Source organism: Rhinopithecus roxellana, chromosome 5 (assembly GCF_007565055.1).
Source record: "Rhinopithecus roxellana isolate Shanxi Qingling chromosome 5, ASM756505v1, whole genome shotgun sequence".
In the NCBI taxonomy this organism is placed as follows: Eukaryota; Metazoa; Chordata; class Mammalia; order Primates; family Cercopithecidae; genus Rhinopithecus; species Rhinopithecus roxellana.
The window spans coordinates 45421935-45444985 of record NC_044553.1 but is presented as its reverse complement, the minus strand read 5'-3'; the positions used below and the strand labels follow the sequence as shown (position 1 = coordinate 45444985).

At 42.0% G+C, this 23051-nt stretch overlaps 1 protein-coding gene across 3 annotated transcripts in view; it reads right to left on the bottom strand.

The window, feature by feature from the left end:
• AQP9 (aquaporin 9) overlaps positions 1 to 23051 on the bottom strand; it is a 55278-nt gene that overhangs the window by 9184 nt on the left and 23043 nt on the right. For all 3 annotated transcript variants that reach the window (XM_030930406.1, XM_030930407.1, XM_010374259.2), the window contains exons 2-4: positions 10278 to 10404; positions 3554 to 3691; positions 1752 to 1870 (exon numbers count right to left, since the gene is read on the bottom strand). In XM_030930406.1, coding sequence (XP_030786266.1) covers positions 1752 to 1870; positions 3554 to 3691; positions 10278 to 10320 — 300 coding nt within the window. In that variant the 5' untranslated portion in view covers positions 10321 to 10404. The remainder of the gene's footprint in view (positions 1 to 1751; positions 1871 to 3553; positions 3692 to 10277; positions 10405 to 23051) is intronic.

The window sequence follows — 23051 nt, the reverse complement described above, 5'->3', positions numbered from 1 at the left end:
GGCTCATGCTGGTAATCCCAGCTACTTAGAAGGCTGAGGCAGGAGAATTGCTTGAACCTGAGAGGCAGGGGTTGCAGTGAGCTGAGATCATGCCATTGCACTCCAGCCTGGGCCACAGGCTCAGTCTCAAAAAAAAAAAAAAAAAAAAAAAAACTTAGAGAAAAACACCAAAATAACCAAAATTGTCGTAGCTCTACTATGCTCTCTGCTTCAAATTTCTATTATAATATGGCCCCTATACTCCAGTTTCTTATCTAATTATATATTTTTTCTTTTATTTTCTTCTTTTTTTTGCCCAGGCTGAAGTGTAGTGGTGCGATCATAGCTCACTGCAGCCTCCAGCTCCTGGGTGCAAACTGTCCTCCCACCTCAGCCTCCCAAGTAGCTGGGACTACAGGTGAGCACCACCACACCTGGCTAATTTTTGTATTTTTGGTAGAGACAGGGTTTTGCCATGTTGCTCAGGCTGGTAGTGAACTCCTGGGCTCAAGTTGACTTGTCCACCTTAGCCTCCCAAAATGCAGGGATTAAGATGTGAGCCACCATGGCCAGCTCTATCTAATTATATCTTATTTTGCATTGTTCCCTTGTTCAATGCTCTTCAACTAGATTCTAAATTTCTGGGCAGATACTGTTTATAATGCATTTTTCTCATATTTTTCTTTTTATCCTCATAAGTAACTTCATGAAGGCTCATGTTACCCCCATTTTACAAGTGAAAAACTTGTGACCCAAAAAGTTCAGTACTTTTCTGAAACCAGGCAGGAAGTTGGAGGCAGAACAGCTATTTTAATTCAAGCATTTAGACTCTGCACCTTGGATCTTTACAACTCATATTTGCTTGTCAGTCTTTCAAGCTCCAGACACAGGGTCAAGCACATGGTGAGTTTTTAATAAATGCTTGTTGCCTGTTTGATTTATTGATGAAAGTGGAAAGTAAAAAAGCTAAGGACATGAGGGCATAGTTTTTCATCCATACATTGAATGGAGATGGGCAGAGCTGATGAATTGGAACGTCCATTTTATACACATGCCCATTCTGATCTGCTCCACTGTATAAACCTGATCATAGAAGCAGAACTTAGAGATACTGAAAAACATAGCCTTCCTTCCACTGCACTAACCAAGATGACCAGCAGCCTTCTTGGGACACCGTAAGGGAAGAAGAGTCTTTTGAGTTGACAATGTTAGTCCTGCCACAAGCTGACCAAATAGGTGTGCTATTGGTTACACCACAGTATGCTTGGGTGCCAGAAGCTTGTTTAAATGTCAATAAGGCAGAGATACTTCTAGCCACCTTGACAGTTTAAATAAATAAACCTATGTACATGAGACGGAGAGGACTGATGATACCCTAGGCTCAGCTACCACCCTTCACAGTCCCTTTGATTTGAAATAGAAATGTCTTCTCTTGTGGCCTCCACACTTAGACCACATGTTAAAAGAGACAACAGTGAAGTGAACTCCATTCGTGTCTACAGGGGTTGAAACGTTTAGTCATTCATTCTTTTCTGGATCTCAACTAATGGGAACAAGTGTATGTATTAAAGAAGAAGAAGAAAACTTTTCTGGTGGTATCAGCTTCCTGCAAAGGTAAAACGATGATCAAGAAAGCTTGGGTTATGCCCAGCAACCTTTGCCGTTGGAAATACAATCTCTCCTTTCTGATTGGACTCTAATTCTCCAATGCATTTCCCTTATAAGAGCATATCTTTTCACCAAAGTTAAGTCTTTGTTGAATTTACACTTACTTGATCTGCAAATGCATTCGCCAAAGATAGATACGGAGCTGGATATGTTGCAAAAATGTGTGCTGTTGCATTTTCTCCCATGATCAGCAGTTTTCCACCAGCAAAGGACATAAGTCCATCTATGAAAGACAAAACTCCAGCACATTAGTGTTCTCTGGGAAGAGTTGAAGGAGGCCTATGCCAGGCCTTCTACTAAACAACCAGTCACTGAGGTTGAGCTTGGCATAGCCGTGTCATTTGTCTCTCTCTACTTCCGAGGAATGATAGTTTTAGGAATGCCCATGTGAATCCCAGGATGGAGGGTCAAAGGAAGAAGGCCCTTGGCCTCTCTGAATGGCCCACTCTAAACTTGGACAAATTCTTCTTCAATAGGGTCCTGGCGATGAATTCTCTTTTGTGGTAATTCTTGGACTTTTCAAGGTCAACTGAAAGCCAAAGCGGGGCTTGGTCTTGCTCTAGGAAGAATTTGTACTTCCCAGAGGGCTCTCAGTAACCCCTAATACCACTCCAGAATTTAAGGGTGTTGCAGTATACTGAAGACGCCCTTAGAGCTAGGGGTATGGCAGCCACTGCCACAGCCAGCACTGACCCCAGGCCATTCTTGCCATAGCAGTGGGCTCTGAATTTCCTGTGTGGCCTTGAATTCCCTTTTAGCCCTTTTAGACTCTAATTCTCAGAGAGACACTCTTTGGGGAAAAGTCCCTTTCCATAATCTATTTCTCTTTTTCTTTTTTTTTTTTTTCTTTTTTATTTTTTTTGGAGACAGGGTTTCTCTCTGCTGCCCAGGCTGGAGTACAACGGCGTGATCCGGGCTCACTGCAGCCTTGATCTGGGCTCAAGCAACCTTCTCACCTCAGCCTCCTGAGTACCTGGGACTACAGATGTGAGTTACCACACCTGGCTTATTTTTAAATTTTTTTTTTTTTTGAAGAGACAAGCTATCCCTATGTTGCCCAGGCTGGTCTTGAACTCCTGGGCTCAAACGATCCTCCCGCTTCTGCCTCCCAAAGTTTTGGGATTACAGGCGTGAGCCACCACACACCTAGTCCTCCACGACTTCCTAAGGCCTTCAGTTTGGGAGTCATAATGTATTAAGTCTTACCTTGGGTTAGAAGGAAGGAGCTGCTTTAACAGTTGATTTCATGGAAACACCAAGGTGTTTTAGTTTGAAAGGCCTCGAGAGTCATGTAATTCAATTTTCTCATTTTCCAGAGGAGGAAACTGAGGCTAGTCAGATCAGATATTTAAGTCGCACAGGTATTTACTGAACAGCTAGAACTAAAGTCTGGTCTTCTATCACCAGTACTGTGTTTTTCCCAAGGACTGTTGCAGAGTGGAAGCCCTGGCTGTTTGATAGAAGGACAATGAGGCTCCCACCCACCCACATCTCTGCTGTGTCTCTTCCTTCAAAGATATCACCCCAGAGTCCTTCTCTCAATACTTACTGGTCACACCTTTGCCACCAGAAAACACCTCCTTTCCCAGCCAAATCAGAGACAGCAGTGGGGAAGCCACTGGCCTATTGTTTGTTGTTATGGATGTTCATGTTGTAGTTCTGGCTTGGCACAAAGATAGGCTTTCTTTAAGTTCTGCTTCCCATTTAAGATACGACCATTTTCATCAAGAGGATTCATGAATTTGCTGGAACGGTAATGTGGCCTCATTTTCTCAAATTTAGAACTTCCTGTCACTTGTAGAAAGCTTCCTGTCCTTGCTTTTTTTCACCTGTGCCTACCAAGTAATTCTGACTTTCAAATTATGCCCAGCTCTTCCTAATCTTAAGACTCAGGGACTTTACTCACCATAGTAAATGCCAAAGAGGGTTGCGGCCCCCGCAAAGGCTCCCAAGAACTGGGCTCCCACATAAAATGGCAATTTGAACCATTTCATCCGTCCAAAGAGACACATTGCAAAAGACACAGCTGGATTGACGTGGCCACCTGCAAAGAAGGGAAGATTGAAAAAGTGAGAAGGCAGGTCAAGATGAAGAATATACAGAAAACCATCTAGAGATCTCAGGTGGAATTCAGTCTTCTAGGTAGAGAACTACTGCCTGTGAGGAGAAACAGGGGTGTGTATGCACATGAAACAGAGAGAGTGTGTGTATCTGAGCAGGGAGAGAGGGAGGACTGATCATTTTCTTTTTTTTTTTTTTTTTTTTTTTTTTTTTTTTTTTTTTTTTTGAGACGGAGTCTCACTCTGTCACCCTGTATTGCAGTGGCCGGATCTCAGCTCACTGCAAGTTCCGCCTCCCGGGTTTATGCCATTCTCCTGCCTCAGCCTCCCGAGTAGCTGGGACTACAGGCACCCACCACCTCGCCCGGCTAGTTTTTTGTATTTTTTTTTAGTAGAGACAGGTTTTACCGTGTTAGCCAAGATGGTCTCGATCTCCTGACCTCGTGATCCACCCCTCTCAGCCTCCCAAAGTGCTGGGATTACAGGCTTGAGCCACCGCGCCTGGCCAGGACTGATCATTTTCATGGCATCCTTGGATAACTGTTTAGAATGTTTATCTTGATGAAAGGAGAGTCAGGTATGAAAAGAAACTTGATGTGCTCAAGTGGCTCTTTATTAATAGGGTTGTATCCCTCTGTCTATAAAGCAATCACCCCAAACAGATTGATTTAGCTATTAACTTCAATATCTTTTAAAAGTCAATATGCTTATCCAATATATGTATAGGATTTAAATCTATATCTAGCAATTTCTCAGGCCATGACCAGAGGATATGAAAACAAGCTCAAAAGAGACGTATCTTTAAGGGAAAATGACCGTGGGTTGCTGAGGGTGGGGGCATAGTTGATTTTGAGGTGGTCACAGAGTTTGTGTGGCTAGTTCTCAGTTCCTCTGCATAAACAATGCATTTCTGTCATACACAGAAATGTAGCAACCCTTTCCTGAGCCCAACCCAGGCTCCAGCTAGAGAAATCAGCTTCCTTGACTTGCATCCAGCCATAAAATCAAATGGAGAGTTTGCTCTGTGGTTGGTCTCTAACATCTCCAGCTGGCTTTGCTAGTAACAACAAGAGCAGCATTTATCAAATACTTGCCAGACACTATTGTAGGGGTAGTAGGTGCATTTGATCCCCGAGATGGGTACTACTCCAGTTAACAGATGAGAAAACTGAGGCATGGACGGAAAGTAAGTTTCTTAAGGCTACATGATCAGTAAGTGGAAGAACCAGGATTCAAATTCAGGTTTATCTGAATTCTAGAGCCTATATTTTCTGCTATACCACTTCCAGACCATCGTCACTGTGTTTATAAAGGCTTCTCTGCTTTCGCGGGCAGAAAAATAAATAAAGAATTTTTAAAAATTGTCTGAGCATATAGGCTCACTTCCTAGTGAAAACAGATGTTCATTTGAGGAAGACAGATGACATTTTGTGTGGAGGGGGAATCAGAGACACCACGTTGAGATGTGGACTTTCAGGCTGTGGACTTAGTTGTAAACAAAGGAGAGACGATGGTGGTGATGATGATGCTGCTGATCCTACACAGAACCAAAAGGTGCACTTGTTTCTAGAAGCCTTTACCACTCCCTGTGGAGAAAGCTATGCTTTTTCCAAGTCTACAGGACAAAGTGGATTTGCAGTGGGTAGGGGGATTCTGGCTACTGGCTAAGCCACAAGGGTCCTTTCCTCACCTGCCCCTGCCACTCAGTGGCTGCTGTGAGTGAGAAAATGCCAGTGTATTGAAGCACGGATGATTTCCTAAAGCATTATAAACACTTCAACTGTTGGGTTTTCTTTTTCAGTGCAGGAGAGCCACAATTCTGGAGACTAGCAGTACACCTTACCAGGGAAGGCTAGAAACAGAGGTTAGGAGGGAGTAGGGGGCACACAGGGCAGTGGGAAGTTCCTCTTCTCCCAGAAGCTTCCTGCAGAGTAGCTACCTCCAGCTGCCTGGAGGTAGCCATTGTGAAAGGAAAACGGGCAGGGGGCCAGGTGCAGTGGCTCATGCCTGTAATGCCAGCACTTTGGGAGGCTGAAGTGGTTGTATCACGAGGTCAGGAGTTTGAGACTAGCCTGCCCAACATGGTGAAACCCCGTCTCTACGAAAAATAGAAAAAAATTAGCTGGGCGTGGTGGCAGGCGCCTGTATTCCCAGCTACTCGGGAGGCTGAGATGGGAGAATTGCTTGAACCCAGAAGGTGAAGGCTGCAGTGAGCCAAGATGGTGGCACTGCACTCCAGCCTGGGCAATAAGAGCGAAACTCCGTCTCAAAAAAAAAAAAAAAAATTAGCTAGGCATGGTGGCTCGCACCTGTAATCCCAGCTACTCAGGAGACTGAGGCAGGAGAATTGCTTGAACCCAGGAGATGGAAGTTGCAGTGAGCAGAGATTGTGCCACTGCACTCCAACCTCGGTGACAAAAAAAAAAAAAAAAAAAAAGAACAAGGGGGCTGTAAGGGATCACCTCCAATCTAACTCCCTTGAGTTTCGTCTACCAGTGGGAGATCTCTTTGTTTAACAATTTCCTCTTCCAAAATAAAATTTCCCATAAGTAGGTTTCTGTTTGTTAGCTCCTTCTAAGCATCTTGAGGCTGGAACTATTATTTACCTTGGACCTCACATGATGCAAGGCATTTAGTAGGTGTTCAATATAAAAGCTGAAGAAATAGGCTGGGCGTGGTGGCTCAAGCTTGTAATCTCAGCACTTTGGGAGGCCAAGGTGAGTGGATCACGAGGTCAAGAAATCAAGATCATCCTGGCCAACATGGTGAAACCTTGTCTCTACTAAAAATACAAAACTTAGCTGGGCGTGGTGGCACACACCTGTAGTCCCAGCTACTTGGGAGGCTGAGGCAGGAGAATCGCTTGAACCTGGGAGGCAGAGGTTGCAATGCTCCGAGATTGTGCCACTGCTCTCCAGCCTGGCGACAGAGTGAGACTCCATAAAGAAAAAAAAAAAAGGTTGAAGAAATAATCAGAGGCCTTATTTAGATAGCTCAGACTACAGAGATCTACAGAGGAAAAAAAGTTGCTTGGGGATCAGAAAGGGTATGTCTGGAAGGGTACTTTGCAAAGCAATGAGGAAAAGGGCTGGAAAGGAGGCAGAAAGGTTCAGAAAGAGAGGTGGACAAGTGGCACCCTGATGCCTCTGGTTAGAGGCCAAGTGGCTGCTAGAAATTTCTCCCTGTAGAGATGAGTGGTCATCCTGGCTTATCACAAGGACAAGGCAGAGCAGTGTATTGGAAAGAACATGAGAACTAGAGACAGTGCACTCAACTCTTGGCTTTGCCAAGCTTGCTGGGACAATCAGATTATTCACATAAAGGGCCCATGGGCACAGCTGGAGCCCACAGGGCACAAGATGAAAGTCTTAGGTGAGCAGAGGGAACCCCTTCAATGTTCTATTCTATGCATATCCTTTCCTTCTCCCCACCCATACACAATCCTGTGCTCAAGATAACCCTATATTTTATTTGTTGTGAAAACAAGGCTATTTGCTTTTTCAATAAGTTTATTTTAGTCATAAAATGCTACATCAAGAGCAATTACCATTAGCCTAAATGCTTTGTGCAGGATGCTACATAATTAGGGTATTATGACCTCTGATTGACTGGATTTGACTGGAACATTCCCAGGGGAGCAGGATGCTGTAACTTCTTTACAATAAGGTGATGTTTTATATTTAAAAGACAAATATCTGCTGACCTCGCTAGTCGGTGACCACAAAATGGGATCCCATTTATGCCCAGTATAAATTGGTTACTTTTGGAATTTTCAAGCAGATCTTACAAACCAGTATGTGCCCACAAACCAGTATATTAGCTGCAGCCACAATGAGAAAGTTACCTCACACACACAATCCTCTCCTATTCCTGCACCTGCTGAAGCTGATATTGATCCTGTTGTCCACACAGATGTCATGATGGGCCAGTGTGTTGTGCTGCATGTTCCCAAAAAGTTCCCAAAGCCACCAGTTCTCAAGGAGCCTGAACTGTGCTAGATTCCAGAGATAGAATGGTAAGGACTACCTTTCCAAGCCAATGTTACCATTTTCCAGCCAGTCACAGATACAACTCTATTTGTATTTTAGGGTGTCGTAGTTGCTCATAAACATTTTGGTCAGGTCCTGACTCTCACCCAGAAGCACAGCTTCTACTGAAAGAAGTCCCATCAGTTTTGGCCCTTACTCTTCTAACTCTAGGGACTCAACCCCAGTTTAGGGGCCACAGAAGACTTCATACCATTTCTTCACTCCTTCTTCCTGCTGGTTCTTTCCCTTTTTCCCTCCTACAGTGACTGCAGAAATCCCCAGGTATATCAATGGACACAAACAGATATGGATTGCTGTGGTGAAGGGTGTTAACAACAGTGGTAGGGTCTGGGGCCAACTAATTCTAAGTATCGACCTGATGTTCAGTTCAGGGTGTTATGCAGGCAAAATACTCCAAAACCATGTCTCTACCTAAAAAAAGGCTGAAAATATGGCTACATCTACATTACCTGGTGAACGCAGTGGGAGCTTATAGGGGAAGCAGTTAAGCCTTGGCATATTTAGGGCAGTCCCCTGGTTTTTCTTGTGCTCTTCTTGGAGTTTGCCTTGAGGTAAGCAGTACAGTGCTGGGATCACAGCAAAAGCTGGACAAGAGTTTGAATGAAGACACTGTGCATGCTAACAAATCACATATACAGGAATCTGGGAGGTCAAGGCTGTAGTGAGCTGTGATCCCACCACCACAGTTCAGTCTGGGCAACAGAGTGGGACTCTGTCATAACCTGGACCGCCTTTGGATCTGAGTCTGGCTGGGATATGGAAAGGGTGCTAGCCGGTCAATGGCCATTCCAGGTGCACAGCCCAAGGAGCTCCCAGGGAGTCTAAGCAATTGTTCTTCAGTGCTACAAAGGCAGTGTTTGCTACCAGGCCAGCCAGCTTAACTGCAGGATCGTCTGCCCAACTAACCTGCTTGTAATGCCCTTCTCATAATAGAGCGTTGGAAATGGTGTGTAAGAATGGGAATGTGTTGGCTGAGTGTGGTGGCTCATCCCTGTAATCCTAGCACTTTGGGAGGCTGAGGCAAGTGGATCACTTGAGTCCAGGAGTTCAAGACCAGCCTGGGCAACATGGCAAGACACTGTCTCTACAAAAAAATACAAACATTAGCTGGGTGTGGTGGCTCGTGCCTGTAGTCCTAGCTACTCGGAAGACTGAGGTGGCCGAAGGTAGAATTGCTTGAGCCTGGGAGGTCAAGGCTGCAGTGAGCTGTGATCCCACCACCACACTCCAGCCTGGGCAACAGAGTGAGACTCTGTCTTAAAAAACAAAAAACAGGCAGGGTGCAGTGGCTTACACTTGTAATCCCAGCACTCTGGGAGGCTGAGGCAGGTGGATCTCCTGAGGTCAGGAGTTCGAGACCAGCATGGCCAACATGGTGAAACCCTGTCTCTACTAAAAATACAAAATAATTAGCCAGGTGTGGTGGTGTATGCCTGTAATCCCAGCTACTCGAGAGGCTGAGGCAGGAGAATCGCTTGAATCCGGGAGGCGTAGGTTGCAGTGAACCAAGATTGAGCCATTGTGTTCCAGCCTGAGGGAAAAAAGCGAGACTCCTTCTAAAACAAAACAAAACAAAAAACAAACAAACAAACAAAAAATGAGGATGTGCGCTTCACTGTCACGCAGATCATGTGAACCTGGGCCAAATCTTGGCTCTGCCTCTTTACCAGCTGCAGGGCTTCCAGTTATTTACTGACTCCCTCTCAGTAGGGATTTCTTTGTAGAATGGAGACAGTAATACCCACCTCAGAGTGCTGTTGTAAAGGAGAGGGAGATAAAGGCAGTCTGGCATTTAGCACAGTGCTCAGCATACATGGTTTCTCAGTACCCTTTCTTCTCTTATCACCAAGTCTTGACTCAATGCTCTTAGGATCCACACCAGGCTGCTGAAAGATTCTGAGTGTTTTTGGTAACCAGATCATTTCCACAGTCACTTCCTAAGTCCCTAGACTGCATTAAATTATCATCATTTCATTTCGTTTCTGAGAACCATGTGAATGGCTTCTAATCAGTTTACTCCTCAGGGCAGGATTAGACTAAGACGTTGTAGATCAGATCTACATGTCCATGAAAGCGCCATCCATTTTGCAAGAGACCCAGACTCTTCCTGTTTGCTATAGATAAAGGTCCAGGACTTGCCTCTGTTGGAGTGACCTTCACTGAGCTATTCACAGGGTATCTGGGAGTTGGATTCCAAATGTGGGCTAGAGCAAGTAAAAAATCCCATTGACTGGTGGAGAATAAGATGCAGCAGCCAGACTTAGAAATGAATCCTTTATGAGCTCTAACCCCCATTTCTGTCTCTTGTTAAATGTTGCCTTTGCATAAGTTACTTACCATTGGTTGGTGATTTTAATTTTATCTATAAAAATTTAATTTTATCTGTAAAAATGGGATCCAATACACACTTTGGCAGAATTTTTAAGATATAAATAAATTAAGGTATGTGTAGCACTCAGCACTGTGCTGCCACATTGGAGTGGTTGAATTAATAGCAGCATTCATTATTTCTACTGCTTACCAGAGACACCGCCAGTTACATAAATGGCCATTGCAACTGCCATTGAAAATCCAACATTGATAGTGATGATCCCTCCAAAACGTCCTCGACTGAGAATAGCCTGGGCAACAGACCCGCATCCAAGGACCTGGAACGAGAGGGAAACTCAACAAGTAAGTGAGGATGGCTAGTGTCAGAAGTAACGGAAACTCGCAGTAGCAAGTATGTTTAAAACAAACTCGTGCATTGGGTTGCCTTGGGTTTTATACAAATCAAATTATAATGATTCAGCTATACGCAGAGCAAAATGGTGAACCCAAGGCTGCATTTGGCTTACAGATAGATGAGTTTTGCTGTGCCGGCACAATGCTCAGATTTTCCCTACATTTATAAATCAGGAAATTTCACACAATGATCTAGTTATCTGATTTTCTTTAAAATTACATTTTTTATTTTGAGACAATTATAGACCTACATGCGTTGTAAGAAATAATGCGGAAAAGTCCCGTGTACCTGTTACCCGCTGGTTCCTTTTAATCAACCAGAAGATCTCGTTACTCACAGGGAAATAATCGAGCACAGTAGCAGCTGGGGGATCCCTTTAAACAGAGCTTATGCCTTCCCAACTGGCTCATTTCACTGCCCTTCACTCATTTAGGTCACCTTCCTGGCCTCTGTAGGTATTTGAGTTTGACAGTCCTGTTCTTGTAGCTCCCAGTATAAAAGCAGGACCAGGCACACAAACCACCATACACATATCCAATAAAGGGGAAAGGCCATTTGTACTATGTATTAGAAAAAATGTCTGATATGCAAGAAAACAAAGGAAAATCTTAGGGGGATAGATTTGGCAATCAGGACCCCCTTATTCTCATGTAATTTCTCCCTGATGGGGCTATAGTTTCCTAGGGAGCAGAGGCTGCCAAACTCATTGCTTCTTATATTCCCTATCGCACCAAGCCCAGTGCTGTGCTGACAGTAAGCATTCTGCAAACAGTTGCATAGTGAAGTGTGATAGTGAGTCTTCCACGGTCTTCAGCTGGTAGAGGATATTTTGGAGAATGAAATCCATATTCAGAAAGGTTTGCAATAAATATATGATGGTACATCCAGTCAGTAGACTGCTAGTCTACTGAAAAATATATAAGTAAAAGAAAATAGAATAAAGGAGATTCGTGTGTACCAAGTGGAAAGATCCCCAAGGTATATTATTAAAATTTAAAAAAGATACAGAGCAGTGCTAAAACATGCTGCCAATTGTATTAAATACACTACATGCATTTATTTTTATATATATGATCTCTCTCCATGAATACATGAGCAGCAGAAATGGGGTTAGACCCGAAAGGGTTGTGGGGAGCGCATGACTGGGACAGAGGCTGGAAGAGAACTTTTCATTGTATATCCTCTCTTTTTTTAAACCCATGTGTTTTCTACTTTTTTGTTTTAAATGGGCCCCACGTATTCATTGAACAATCAGTTAAAACCATTTAATCACAGTCCATTAAAGAAATACTTGGCAAAGGACAGTTCTTGGGAAAGACAGAACAGTTGCATACAATTTTGGTAGGAAAATGAGACAGCAAATGACCACCAGCTTTCACTGTGCTGTGGTTTAAAAAGCTAGTGTGGCCCTGGAGGCATAAGTGTAGGAATTATTAGATGATTAGATGGAATCCAGTTGGGATTTTATAACTAAAGAAGAGCAATTAACTTGAGGGACGTATTATTTAGGGGCAGGAAAATAGAGCATATGAGGAAATATTTCAGAAACAAACAAATTTTAGGAAAAAGAGGTTAACAATGTGAAGGCTTTTTATCAGGAAGATAATAACCTACTATTGTGTCTTTTCATAAAGGGTTGAAAATGGAAGAGTCTAAAACTAAAATATGAAAGCTTGCACAAAGACAATTTTTTTATTGTGATGAATTAATTCTAAATAGCTCCCGCAGGAGCTATTTAGAGGAGTATAAGTTACAAACAAGAGATATTTAATACATATAGAACGATTTCTCTGACAGTGGAGAAATTACGTAGATGATGCTTTCATGTCCCTTCCAGTCTGCAATTCTAAGATACATCCACTTGTCTTAGCAAGCAGAGAAAAGGTGGAGAGCTTTGCACCCTACACTGAATGTTAAATACAGTTACAGCGAGAACATGTCCCCTTTCTCTTTTCAAAAAAAAAAAAAAAAAAAAAAAAAAATCCCCTGGGTCCATTTTGTAGCCTAACAATTTCACCTAGACTTGACATTACTTTTTCCTAGAATCCTTACCTATTATAATAACTGCCGGAATTAAAACCACATTGGTGTCTTTCTTTCATTTGAATTTAAATCCAATTAAATGCTCTGGGCACAACTTCCAGGTGGAATGACATTTTTGTAGTATCTCCTAAAATGAGGAATAAAACAATACTGACAGCTGAGATGACTTGATTTAGACAGCCAGGGCTAAGAAGAGACACAAAAGAGAGAGGCCAGTCCTGAGCTATGATTGCTTTCTAAATAAGCGTCTCCCCTCTTTTATGATCCTGATGTACATGCACTTGTGCGAGTCTAGAGGGGACATAAAAGCTTTAAATGGTTCAAGTGGGCCCGTGGAGGCTTCTGCCTTGTCAAATTTCACTATGATTAATCCTCTCCTCTTCCACTCTAGATGCTGAAATGGCTTTTCTTAGGAGGATAATCAATGCTGTGTGCTGCAGGAAACAGGAGGAGAGATGAGCAATGTGGGGACTTCAGTTACCCTCATCAGAAATGCCGCTCAGAGGACTGGAGCCCAGATTTCCAGCACTGCATCCTAATTTAGAAATGTATTTGCTGTAGCCTGAAAAGCAACAAGGAAGCCAGGTAACTGCCTCCCGGTTTCTTCCTTTGCCTGCCTCCTCTTGCCTATATTCGTAGCACCAGGACAGCAGATCATGGACATTCTAATGTATCATGAGCTGCTTGCTGGAGATCTGGTCACCCACTCTGATTCTCTATGTGTTCAGTGAATTTTTTTCCTCCGAAAATGAGACAACTGTTTTTTATGGTATTGACGATAAAAGTTCCATCCTGATTCCCTGCTCTCACCTTCAAGAACTGCCATACCTTTCCCTTCTTAGACTCAAAAAGAGCACATTATCATATCCACTCTGCTTGATTTTCCTGGTCTCCCCATCTAGAAAGCATTTCTTTTTTTTTTCTTTTTTTTTAATTTTCGTGCCGGAGTCTCTCTCTGTCGCCCAGGCTGGAGTGCAGTGACATGATCTCGGCTCCCTGCAAGCTCTGCCTCCCGGGTTCATGCCGTTCTCCTGCCTCAGTCTTCTGAGTAGCTGGGACTACAGGCGCCTGCCACCATGCCTGGATAATGGTTTGTATTTTTAGTAGAGACAGGGTTTCACTGTGTTAGCCAGGATGGTCTCGATCTCCCGACTTCGTGATCCACTCGCCTCGGCCTCCCAAAGTGCTGGTATTACAGGTGTGAGCCACCGCGCCAGGCCTAGAGAGCATTTTTAGGTCCATCGCCCATTCAGATTTTTCTGAACAAACCTGGTGTCTCTCCTCTGAAGTTCAATTGTACTGTTTATACTCTACAGTAAGTACTTAGTTACCTTCCAAGTGCCTAATCTTGATTTCCTTATCTAGAAAACAGTCTCTTGGGTTCCTTTCCATATTAACATTGTGGATATTCTAATGTATCATGGTCTGTAATATGAGAGTCTCTTTGATTTCATTCTGTCCTCTTGGGTGGTTTACTTCCCGAGTCCACCACCCACTCCTCCTCGGCAGGCCTACAGACCTTTAAGATTTCTTCTACCTTCTTGACAGGACCTAGCACTTGCTCAATCTAGCTGCCTCTTCAAGAAGAATTAGAAAAGTCACAAAACTATAGAGGAGATGGAGGGCATGACAAATGCATGGACACAGTGAAGATCTAGTGTTCGGTGAGTCCTTCACTGTGTCTTCAAAGTTCCTCATTAATCTTTCATTCATGTTCTCTCGATAGCTTCACCAAGCCTTCTCTTCTCTCATCAGCACGACCCACCCAACTGCCTTTCTGCATGTAACACCACCTTCTAGTTGACTCAGCACCTATTAATGGATGTGAAGACCAATGGTTACTCAGAATATCACACAAACTTTGTATTTCAGTTATCCAGCACTGAAGAATTCACCACCCCCAAACTTAGTGGCTTAAAATGATAACATTTATTTTGCTTATGAATCTGCAATTTGGGAGGGGTTTGGCAGGGCATCTCATCCCTGCTCTACTTGGTATCAAAAGGAGTGGCTCAAAAAATGAAACACTGGAATTATTTGAAAGCTTGCATGTTCATGCATCTCAAGGTTGATGTTGACTGTTCGCTGATACCTTAGCTGGGGCTTACAAATGGTTTCTCCATGGGGCCTGGCTTCTTTACAATATGGTGGTTGAGTTCCAAGACTGAGCATCATATAGACTCCAGAGACTGTGCTCTTAAATCCTGTACCATGCCATCTCTCAGTTATACCATTTTGCTGGTTCTGAACTCGATAGCACACAGAAGGCATGTGATACAGGTATTATCCCTAAAACATCCTAAATTGGTGTTCACCTAACCCATACTGGATCACCTTTAGGGATAGGGAGCTCATTACCACGTTAGGCAGCTTGTTCTGTATACTTTTTATTGTTCCTGTGGTTGGAGCATCCTTCCTTACATGAAGTTGGACGCTTCCTTCCTGTAACTTCTGTCCATTAGCCCCCGGCATACTGTTGAGACCAAGGAGAATAAGCTTTTCACATACCAGGCATTGCAATAAGTGGAGGGGCATAATGCCCTCCCTGGGTTTTCTCTTTCTTTGGATACTTGTCCCTTCATCTTTGATCTCTGCGTCTCCTTGGACTCCCAGTGAGTCTCACCTGGGTAAGCTCTATGTTGTCAGTGTCTCTCTGAAAACACAGAGCTCAGAAATGGACACAGTCCTTCCATATTTGTGTATCACATTATGACATGGTAATTAACCTTCTGACTCATGGCTTCTATTGCCGTCTGGTGCGACTCTTAGCCATGGAATGTTATTTAACTGTTTACATATTTATGCCTGATTTTCTCAATTGTATAAGAAGATTTTCAAGATAATATGCTGAACTCTTTTTGTCTCTGTAACAGCTTCTAGTATATTGGATGTAATTGAGTAACAGATCTGGACATTATTTCCGGGGATGACACTTGTTGGCAATGTAAATGAACATGTTATTTCTCGTTCTCAGCTTGCTCATATATTAAAGGGGAATAATGATATGTGCCAGGTTTGAATCTTATGGTTTTTTGATAAAGAATCAAATGAGATAACATGAATAAAGGCAATATTTAAACAACAATGGGCAACAATAAGGGTAGGATATTATTGTTTTTAGTATAAACTCAAAAATTCCAGTTTAGGGTGAATAGGTTAAGAAAATAGACCCATGAACTTAACTGCTAACTCGCTGCCTGGCAATAAAAACAGGGGAGAAAAGACATCTATAACAGAATACATCTAGTTGAAATATTTGCTGTTTCATTCCTAGTCATGGGATTTAATTTTGGTGAGAGAGGGAAAGCAGGAAGCTGATAAGATCTTCAAGGTGTTTTGACTATTTGTGATTACTCTCCAAAGATAGGCCATTTCATAATTGGCAGGATTTTAGTGCTTTTTGTAGGAAAGCAATGCTAGAAAATAGAAAGATAAATGCTTTTTTTTTTACTATCAGTTTCCACACATGGAAGAAGGAAAAGACTTCCATTGGAAAAGGAAGAAAGACACTTGAAAGGCAGAATTCCTACAAAACATTGATTGGTGGGAATTCCTCCAGTCATTCCCGATTACCCAGAGCAAAAATTCTGGGATTATTAATACCTGTTATTCCTTCCCCTTCTCTCCCTTGGCCACCCATAGTCCGTCATTCCCATATCTGGTCGTCTGCAGCCTCCAATCAGTGTCCCCACCTCCGATCTCTCCCCATCCAGAGACCATTCCAGATGAAGCACCACACACCACCTCCCCACTGCTCAGGAAATGTCAGCCCAGAGTCCTCAGGCTGGTACTCAGGGCTCTCCATTGCCTTATCTCATGATTCCCAGCCACCTTCCTTTCCAGTATTCTTTAGCACAGATCTGCATCAGCCAGGCTGACATCCTAGTCACTTGGAGCCCTTTGAGCTAATGACACTTGTTTTCATCTCTGCATGTCTGCTATGCTGTGCCTTTCAGAAGAAACACCCTTTCCTTGCACCTTTTCCAACTAAACCCAATCTATTCTTAATGATGAGCTGAAATCTTGCCTTCTCGATAGGACTTTCTCTGACAACAGAAGCCCTCATTGACTTCCTGTGCCTACTCTACCACGTCTGCACTTTGCCATTTTATTATATACCTGCCACGTTGTCTTGTGGCACCAATACCCCCAAAACTATAATGTCCACCAGGGAAGTACATTTGTTTTTCAGGTTAATTGGAGAAAAAGCATACAAATTTATTTAACATGTATACATGGGAAGAACTACAGAGTGATTACCCTAATTCTTTATATTCCATGCTTAAATATAATAATATTTGATGAAAGATATTAAAATATCTAAACTTAAGCAAGGGCAAAAAAAAAAAAAAAAAAAAAATTCCCTGCTTTCAAGAAAAAGCAGGAAAAGATAAAAAGTTTAGTTTGGCCTATCCATCTGATAAGGGACTAATAACCAGAATATATAAGGAGCTCAAACAACTCAATAGCAAACAAACAAACAAACAAAATCCAAATAATCTGATTTTAAAAATGGGCAAGAGATCTGAGTAGTCATTTCTCAGAAGACATACAGTGACCAACAGGTATAAGAAAAAAATGTTCAAACAATCATTAATCATCAGAGAAATGCAAATCAAAACCACAATGAGATAGCAACTCACCCCAGTTAAAACAGCTTTTATCAAAAAGACAGGGAATAATGGATATGGAGAAAGAGGAACCTTTATACACTGTTGGTGGGAATAGAAACTAGCATAGTCACTATGGAAAATAGGGAGGAGGTTCCTCAGAAAACTAAAAATAGGACCGCCATATGATTCAGCAGTTTCACTACTGCGCATGTGTCCAAAAGAAATAAAATCAGTATGTTGAAGAGCTATCTGCACTCTCATGTTTACTGCAGCACTATTCACAATAGCCAAAATATGGACTCAACCTAAGTGCCCACCAACCAGATGAATGGATAAAGAAAATGTGGCATATATATGCAACGAAACATTATTCAACCATAAAGAAGGAGGAAATCCTGTCATTTGTAGCAATGTGAATGGAACTGGAGTCATTATGTTAAGTGAAATAAGCCAGGCATAGAAAGACAGACATCACATGTTCTCACTTTTATGTGAGAGCTAAAAAAGTGGGTCTCATGAAGACAGAGAGTAGATGGGGTGGTTACTAGAGGTCAAGAAACGGCAGAGGAATGAAGAAAGGTTGACTAATAGGTAAAAATACATAGTTTGATAGAAGAAATAAGACCTAGTGCTTGACAGATCAGTAACATGACTGCAGTTAACAATAATCTATTGTATATTTCAAAGTTGCCAGAAGAAAATAATTTGAATATTTCTAGCAGAATGAAAAGATGAATATTTAAGGCAATGGATCACCCAATCACACTGATTTGATTTTTATACATTATATGAATGTATTAAAATGTCCCATATACCCCCAAAATATGCACATCTGTTAGGTATGAATAAAAAAAGAAAAGCAGGATACAAAACTACCCTGAATAATCCTCCTTTAAACAATGTGGAAATGATAAATAAATGGGAATCTTAAAAAACCCAACTTAATTTGGAGGTATGATATGAAATGTGAAAAGTAGGAGGTGTAATTTCTAAGAAATATCAAGTGGCACTGCTGGGCAGTTCCCAACTGAGCCATGACCCCTATGACAAGCTGTTTATTGGACACAATGTAAAAGCTGACATGGTGAAGTGATTACCACAAGCTGAAATGCTGGGAACAGAGAGGGAATAATCAACCCACAGGTTTTATTGCACGTAACCCTTCTCAAATCTCTTGTATATTTATTACGTCCTTTAAAGTGTAAAACAAGATAGTCCTAGCAGAATACATGGTGCATAACCGACACTCAATAAATATTTGTTCAGTGAGTATGTAAGAACTGAGTCCTTTCAGAAAAGCAGTAGTTAATGAAGTTTAGGAATTCCTTAGTGAAGTGTTTGTGAATGCGTGCAACCTGGGGCCAGGGACCACCATGGAACCCTAGAATTACTGCAAGAGGTCTATGATTCCTTGTGTGTGTCAAACATTGTCCAAAAATTGAAAAAATAACATGTCTTCTATCTTCCTTTTGTGATCTTGTGTTTTCAGAATTAATGAATACCAAAAGAATGTTGTAGTGTATAGAGTTCTTGAAAATTTTTGAAGTTAAAAAGATCTCCTTGGGAAAGATTGTCACGGGCTTTGGAATAAATACTGTACAAAAAGTTTACCATCTTGACTCATCTGTTTAGGGTAGTGTGAATAAAGGAATACTAGCTACCCTCTATTTAGTTCATTCTTTTTTTTTTTTTTTTTTTTTTTTTTGAGACGGAGTCTTGCTCTGTCGCCCGGGCTGGAGTGCAGTGGCCGGATCTCAGCTCACTGCAAGCTCCGCCTCCCGGGTTTACGCCATTCTCCTGCCTCAGCCTCCCGTGTAGCTGGGACTACAGGCGCCCGCCACCTCGCCCGGCTAGTTTTTTTGTATTTTTAGTAGAGACGGAGTTTCACCGTGTTAGCCAGGATGGTCTCGATCTCCTGACCTCGTGATCCGCCCGTCTCGGCCTCCCAAAGTGCTGGGATTACAGGCTTGAGCCACCGCGCCCGGCCTATTTAGTTCATTCTTTGTGCCAGGTTGCATGCTAAGTGCTTTACTTGTATTCCTTTATCACTATCCCATTATTAACAGTTACAACATTCTGGGAGGTAAGGAGTGTTATCTCCATATCATGGATGAGCAAATTGAGGCTGAGAAAGATCAAAGCCACTTGCCTAATTTTACATCATTGTAAGGAGACAGAACCAGGATTTGATCACAGGTCTGTCTTAGTCAGAGGCCTGAACTTTTAGCCATCACACACTGGATGGAACAAGCGGTCATCAGATGCAGCTGATGCCTCCAAGAATCCATGGATATCTTCAGGGAGGATACTGGGTTTTCCACAGGATGTGGAATAGGGGCATCAGTTTTTCTGTCTGCATGTTGAAAGCAGAGGGCTGTCTGGGAAGGTGAGGACTTGAAGACCCCAGGTAGCAGCCATCTGTTCCCAATCTATCTAGTATAAATGGCCTCATTGTAAACCAGATGTGTCAGTCCAAAGAGAAAGGACTGAGGCTGAAGTTACTTGTCTCCTTATAGTTCCTGGTCTTTGCCAGGACAAGTGCTTTTCTGGTAACAATAAGTATGGTCACCCTAGTTCAGAAAATATACAACTCTCGCGCTTTGTTATCAAAGCATCTCAGGGACCTAGAAAAGAAAATCTTTCAGCTCCAATTTCCCTTCCTTTCTCAGAGACGACTGAGATATTTTGGTGATTACCTCCAGCTTTTTCAATTTATGCAAAATCTATTTTCTTGATTTCTGCTCACTTGATTTCTAGCTCCGCTTGCACAGACAACTTCCACTAGATGATCAAGCGCCCACCAGTAGAAAACTAGAGTGAAAGGTACAGTTAAACCCTTTCCTCTCTTGTTCTCTCTCACACTCTCCTCTCCTCATAGTGTCTTCCAATTTTGTGGTTATCAACACACACTCCCCGCTAATGCTGACCAAATATGCCTAATGCTGAAAGTGAGTATGGACCTAGAAGGGGCCTTTTCCACATGGATGAGCCACGCCCAACAGCCACATGGGTTTCTGTGGCACTGGTCAGCATTTGGGGCACTTACAAGGGAGTTGAACAATTCCCCTTACTCCCACCTGCCCCCTTTATTACATTTTGTTTAGCTAAAGTCAAACAAGTAACCCAGGTGGACATTCTAAAATGCCCCAATACCTCCAAGTCTCACCCAGCTGGAATGTGTTCATTATTGTTCTTTCAAAGATTTTTCTGGGAAGCAGATCCGGTGGTGCCAGTTCAGGGCACCTTTGCTCCGTGCTATGTGGACAGCAGCAACGTGACCCAGGAACATGAGTTCCGTGTGACTGCTTTACCTCATACCCTGCTGCAGGTCTTCTTGGATATAGGGAAGGAACACATTTAAATTATTAAGCAAAAATACTCTCCAGTAATTTGTCATTAAATGATGCAAATATTTATAAAAACAGAAGCATTAAAAGAGCTTATTTGTGGCAACACGTATTTTAAATCAACTGATTTGTGTGTATGTATGCACACATATATGTGTGTTTGTATACATGTATATATGTGGTATGTATATTCTCATTTAGTCCCCTTTAGGGGGAGGAAAGGACTCCTTTTTCCATCTAAAGAAACCTTTGGACAAAGAAATTAAGTAATTTTCCTGAGGACATTTGTAGGGTAAGCGCACCTGATAGCAATAACTTAAGCCCACCCTTAGACTGACCCTGTATGGCAGATGCACCTGAATGTTCTGAGCTAGGGAATCTGGAAGTGGCCAACCCAGAGATGCGTTCCCTATCTATCATAAACATCTGAACCCTGTCCAGTTCTATGCAACATGGGCTGTACAAGGCATTGAGGCCCTGAGTTTTGAGTTAAATGAAGGTTGACAGGTGAAAGTCATTAAGAGGAGGTTATTAAGCGAAAATACTATATAAACTGCATGCTGTTTACAGGGGATTGCAGTTTTCCTGCCCAGTTTGCGGTCCCTGGGCCGTGAGGTTACATCCATATTGATGAGGAGTTTCTTGACCGAAATGCGCTATGTTCGATGAACGATTTAAGGTACTACGTAATATTAAGGATTTTTAGTATGGGTTGATATTCATGTTGACTAGTTTGAGTTAATACGGTTGATATGGTGAATGTGTTATAGTTGATTCGGGGATCGTTAATATGCGGTTATATGTATGTGGATTATATTCTTGATGTACTTTAATGTATTAATGTACTATATATGGTTACACAATTATAGTACAATATATTATTCATGGGATTAACAGTACTGCACGAAGTACATAAAAGCACTTAGGTATTAGTTCATTAATACTGACATAGTGGTTGAAGTGTGTGCCGAAAAAAGTACAGGGAATAGTTTAATTAGAATTTCAGCTTGGGTGTTGATGGTGAAGAAGAAATGCTTCTTCCCTGAGTTGTCCTGGGGAGGGAATTCTCCATTTCTGGTTTATAAGACCAGAGTATTGAGTTATACTACAAGGGCAGTTTCATTTGAATAATTTGTTTTCAATTAGGGCCGTAATTGGTATAAGGTGAGGATAGTAGAGATGCGCATAATGGATGCTGTTTGTCCGATGATAATAAAAGGGTAGTTGACTGGCTGCACTCTGATTCATGTGAGTGTGAGACTAGTGGACAGAATACTATGCCTTGCTGATTAGACATGTGAGGTATAGAAATAACTGCTAGAAGAAGAATGGAAAATATAAGGGCCAGTACACCCCCTAGTTTATTAGGGATGGATCATAAGATTGCATATGCAAATAAAAAGTATCACTCTGGTTTAATGTGGGGTGAGGTATTGCGGGAGTTGGCTAAAGTGTAATTATCTGGGTCGCTCAGGAGATCAGGTGAAAATAGCACTAGAATTATTATAATTATTAGGAAGAGGAGGAGGAAAATTAGGCCTAGAATATCTTTGATTGTGTAGTAAGGGTGGAAAGTGATTTTGTCAGGGTCTGAGGGGATCCCTGAAGGGTTATTAGATCCTGTTTCATGTAAGAACAAAAGGTGAACAGCCGCTAAAGTTGCAATGATGAAAGGTAAGATAAAATGGAAGGCAAAAAATTGTGTAAGGGTGGCTTTGTCTACTGAAAATCCACCTCAGATTCATTGTACAAGATCAGTTCCAATATATGGAATGGCTGATAGTAGGTTTGTAATTACTCAGAATAGGTTTGTAAAAACTCAGAATATTTGGTCTCATGGGAGTATGTAACCTGCAAATGCTATTGCTATGGTCATGAATAGCAGGATAATACCAATATTTCAGGTTTCTAGAAATATAAATGACGCATAGTATAAGCCTTGGCCAACATGTAGGAAGAGGCAGATGAAAAATACTGAAGCGCCGTTAGCATGAAGATAGCGAATTATTCAGCCTTAGTTTGCATCCTGGCTGATACTGGCGATTGAAGAGAAGGCAGTTAAGGGATCTGATGTGCAGTGTATGGCCAGAAACAATCCTGTGGTGATTTGGAGAATTAAGCAGACACCAGTAAGTGAGCCAAAGTTTCCTCATGTAGAAATGTTGGATGGTGTGGGAAGATCAATGAATGAATGATTAATAATTTTTATTAGTAGGTGTTTTGCGTATTTTGGTCATTAGTGTTCTTACAGTTGAAATACAATGATGGTTTTTCATACCATTAGTCATGGTTGTAGTCCATGTAGGAATAATGGCTTATATTTTATTTTTATTAAGCATTCTTTTGGTTATAGGGTTTGCAGGTTTTTCTTTGAAACTGTCTCCTGTTTATGGGGATCTATGGTTAATTATTAGTGGTGCTGTGGGTTGTGGTATTGTGTTGAATTTTGGTGGGACTTTCGTAGGGTTAATCGTCTTCTTAATTTATTTGGGTGGTATAATGGTTGTTTCTGGTTATACGGTGGTAGTGGTTGTTGAGGAATATCCTGAAATATGAAGGTCAGGTAT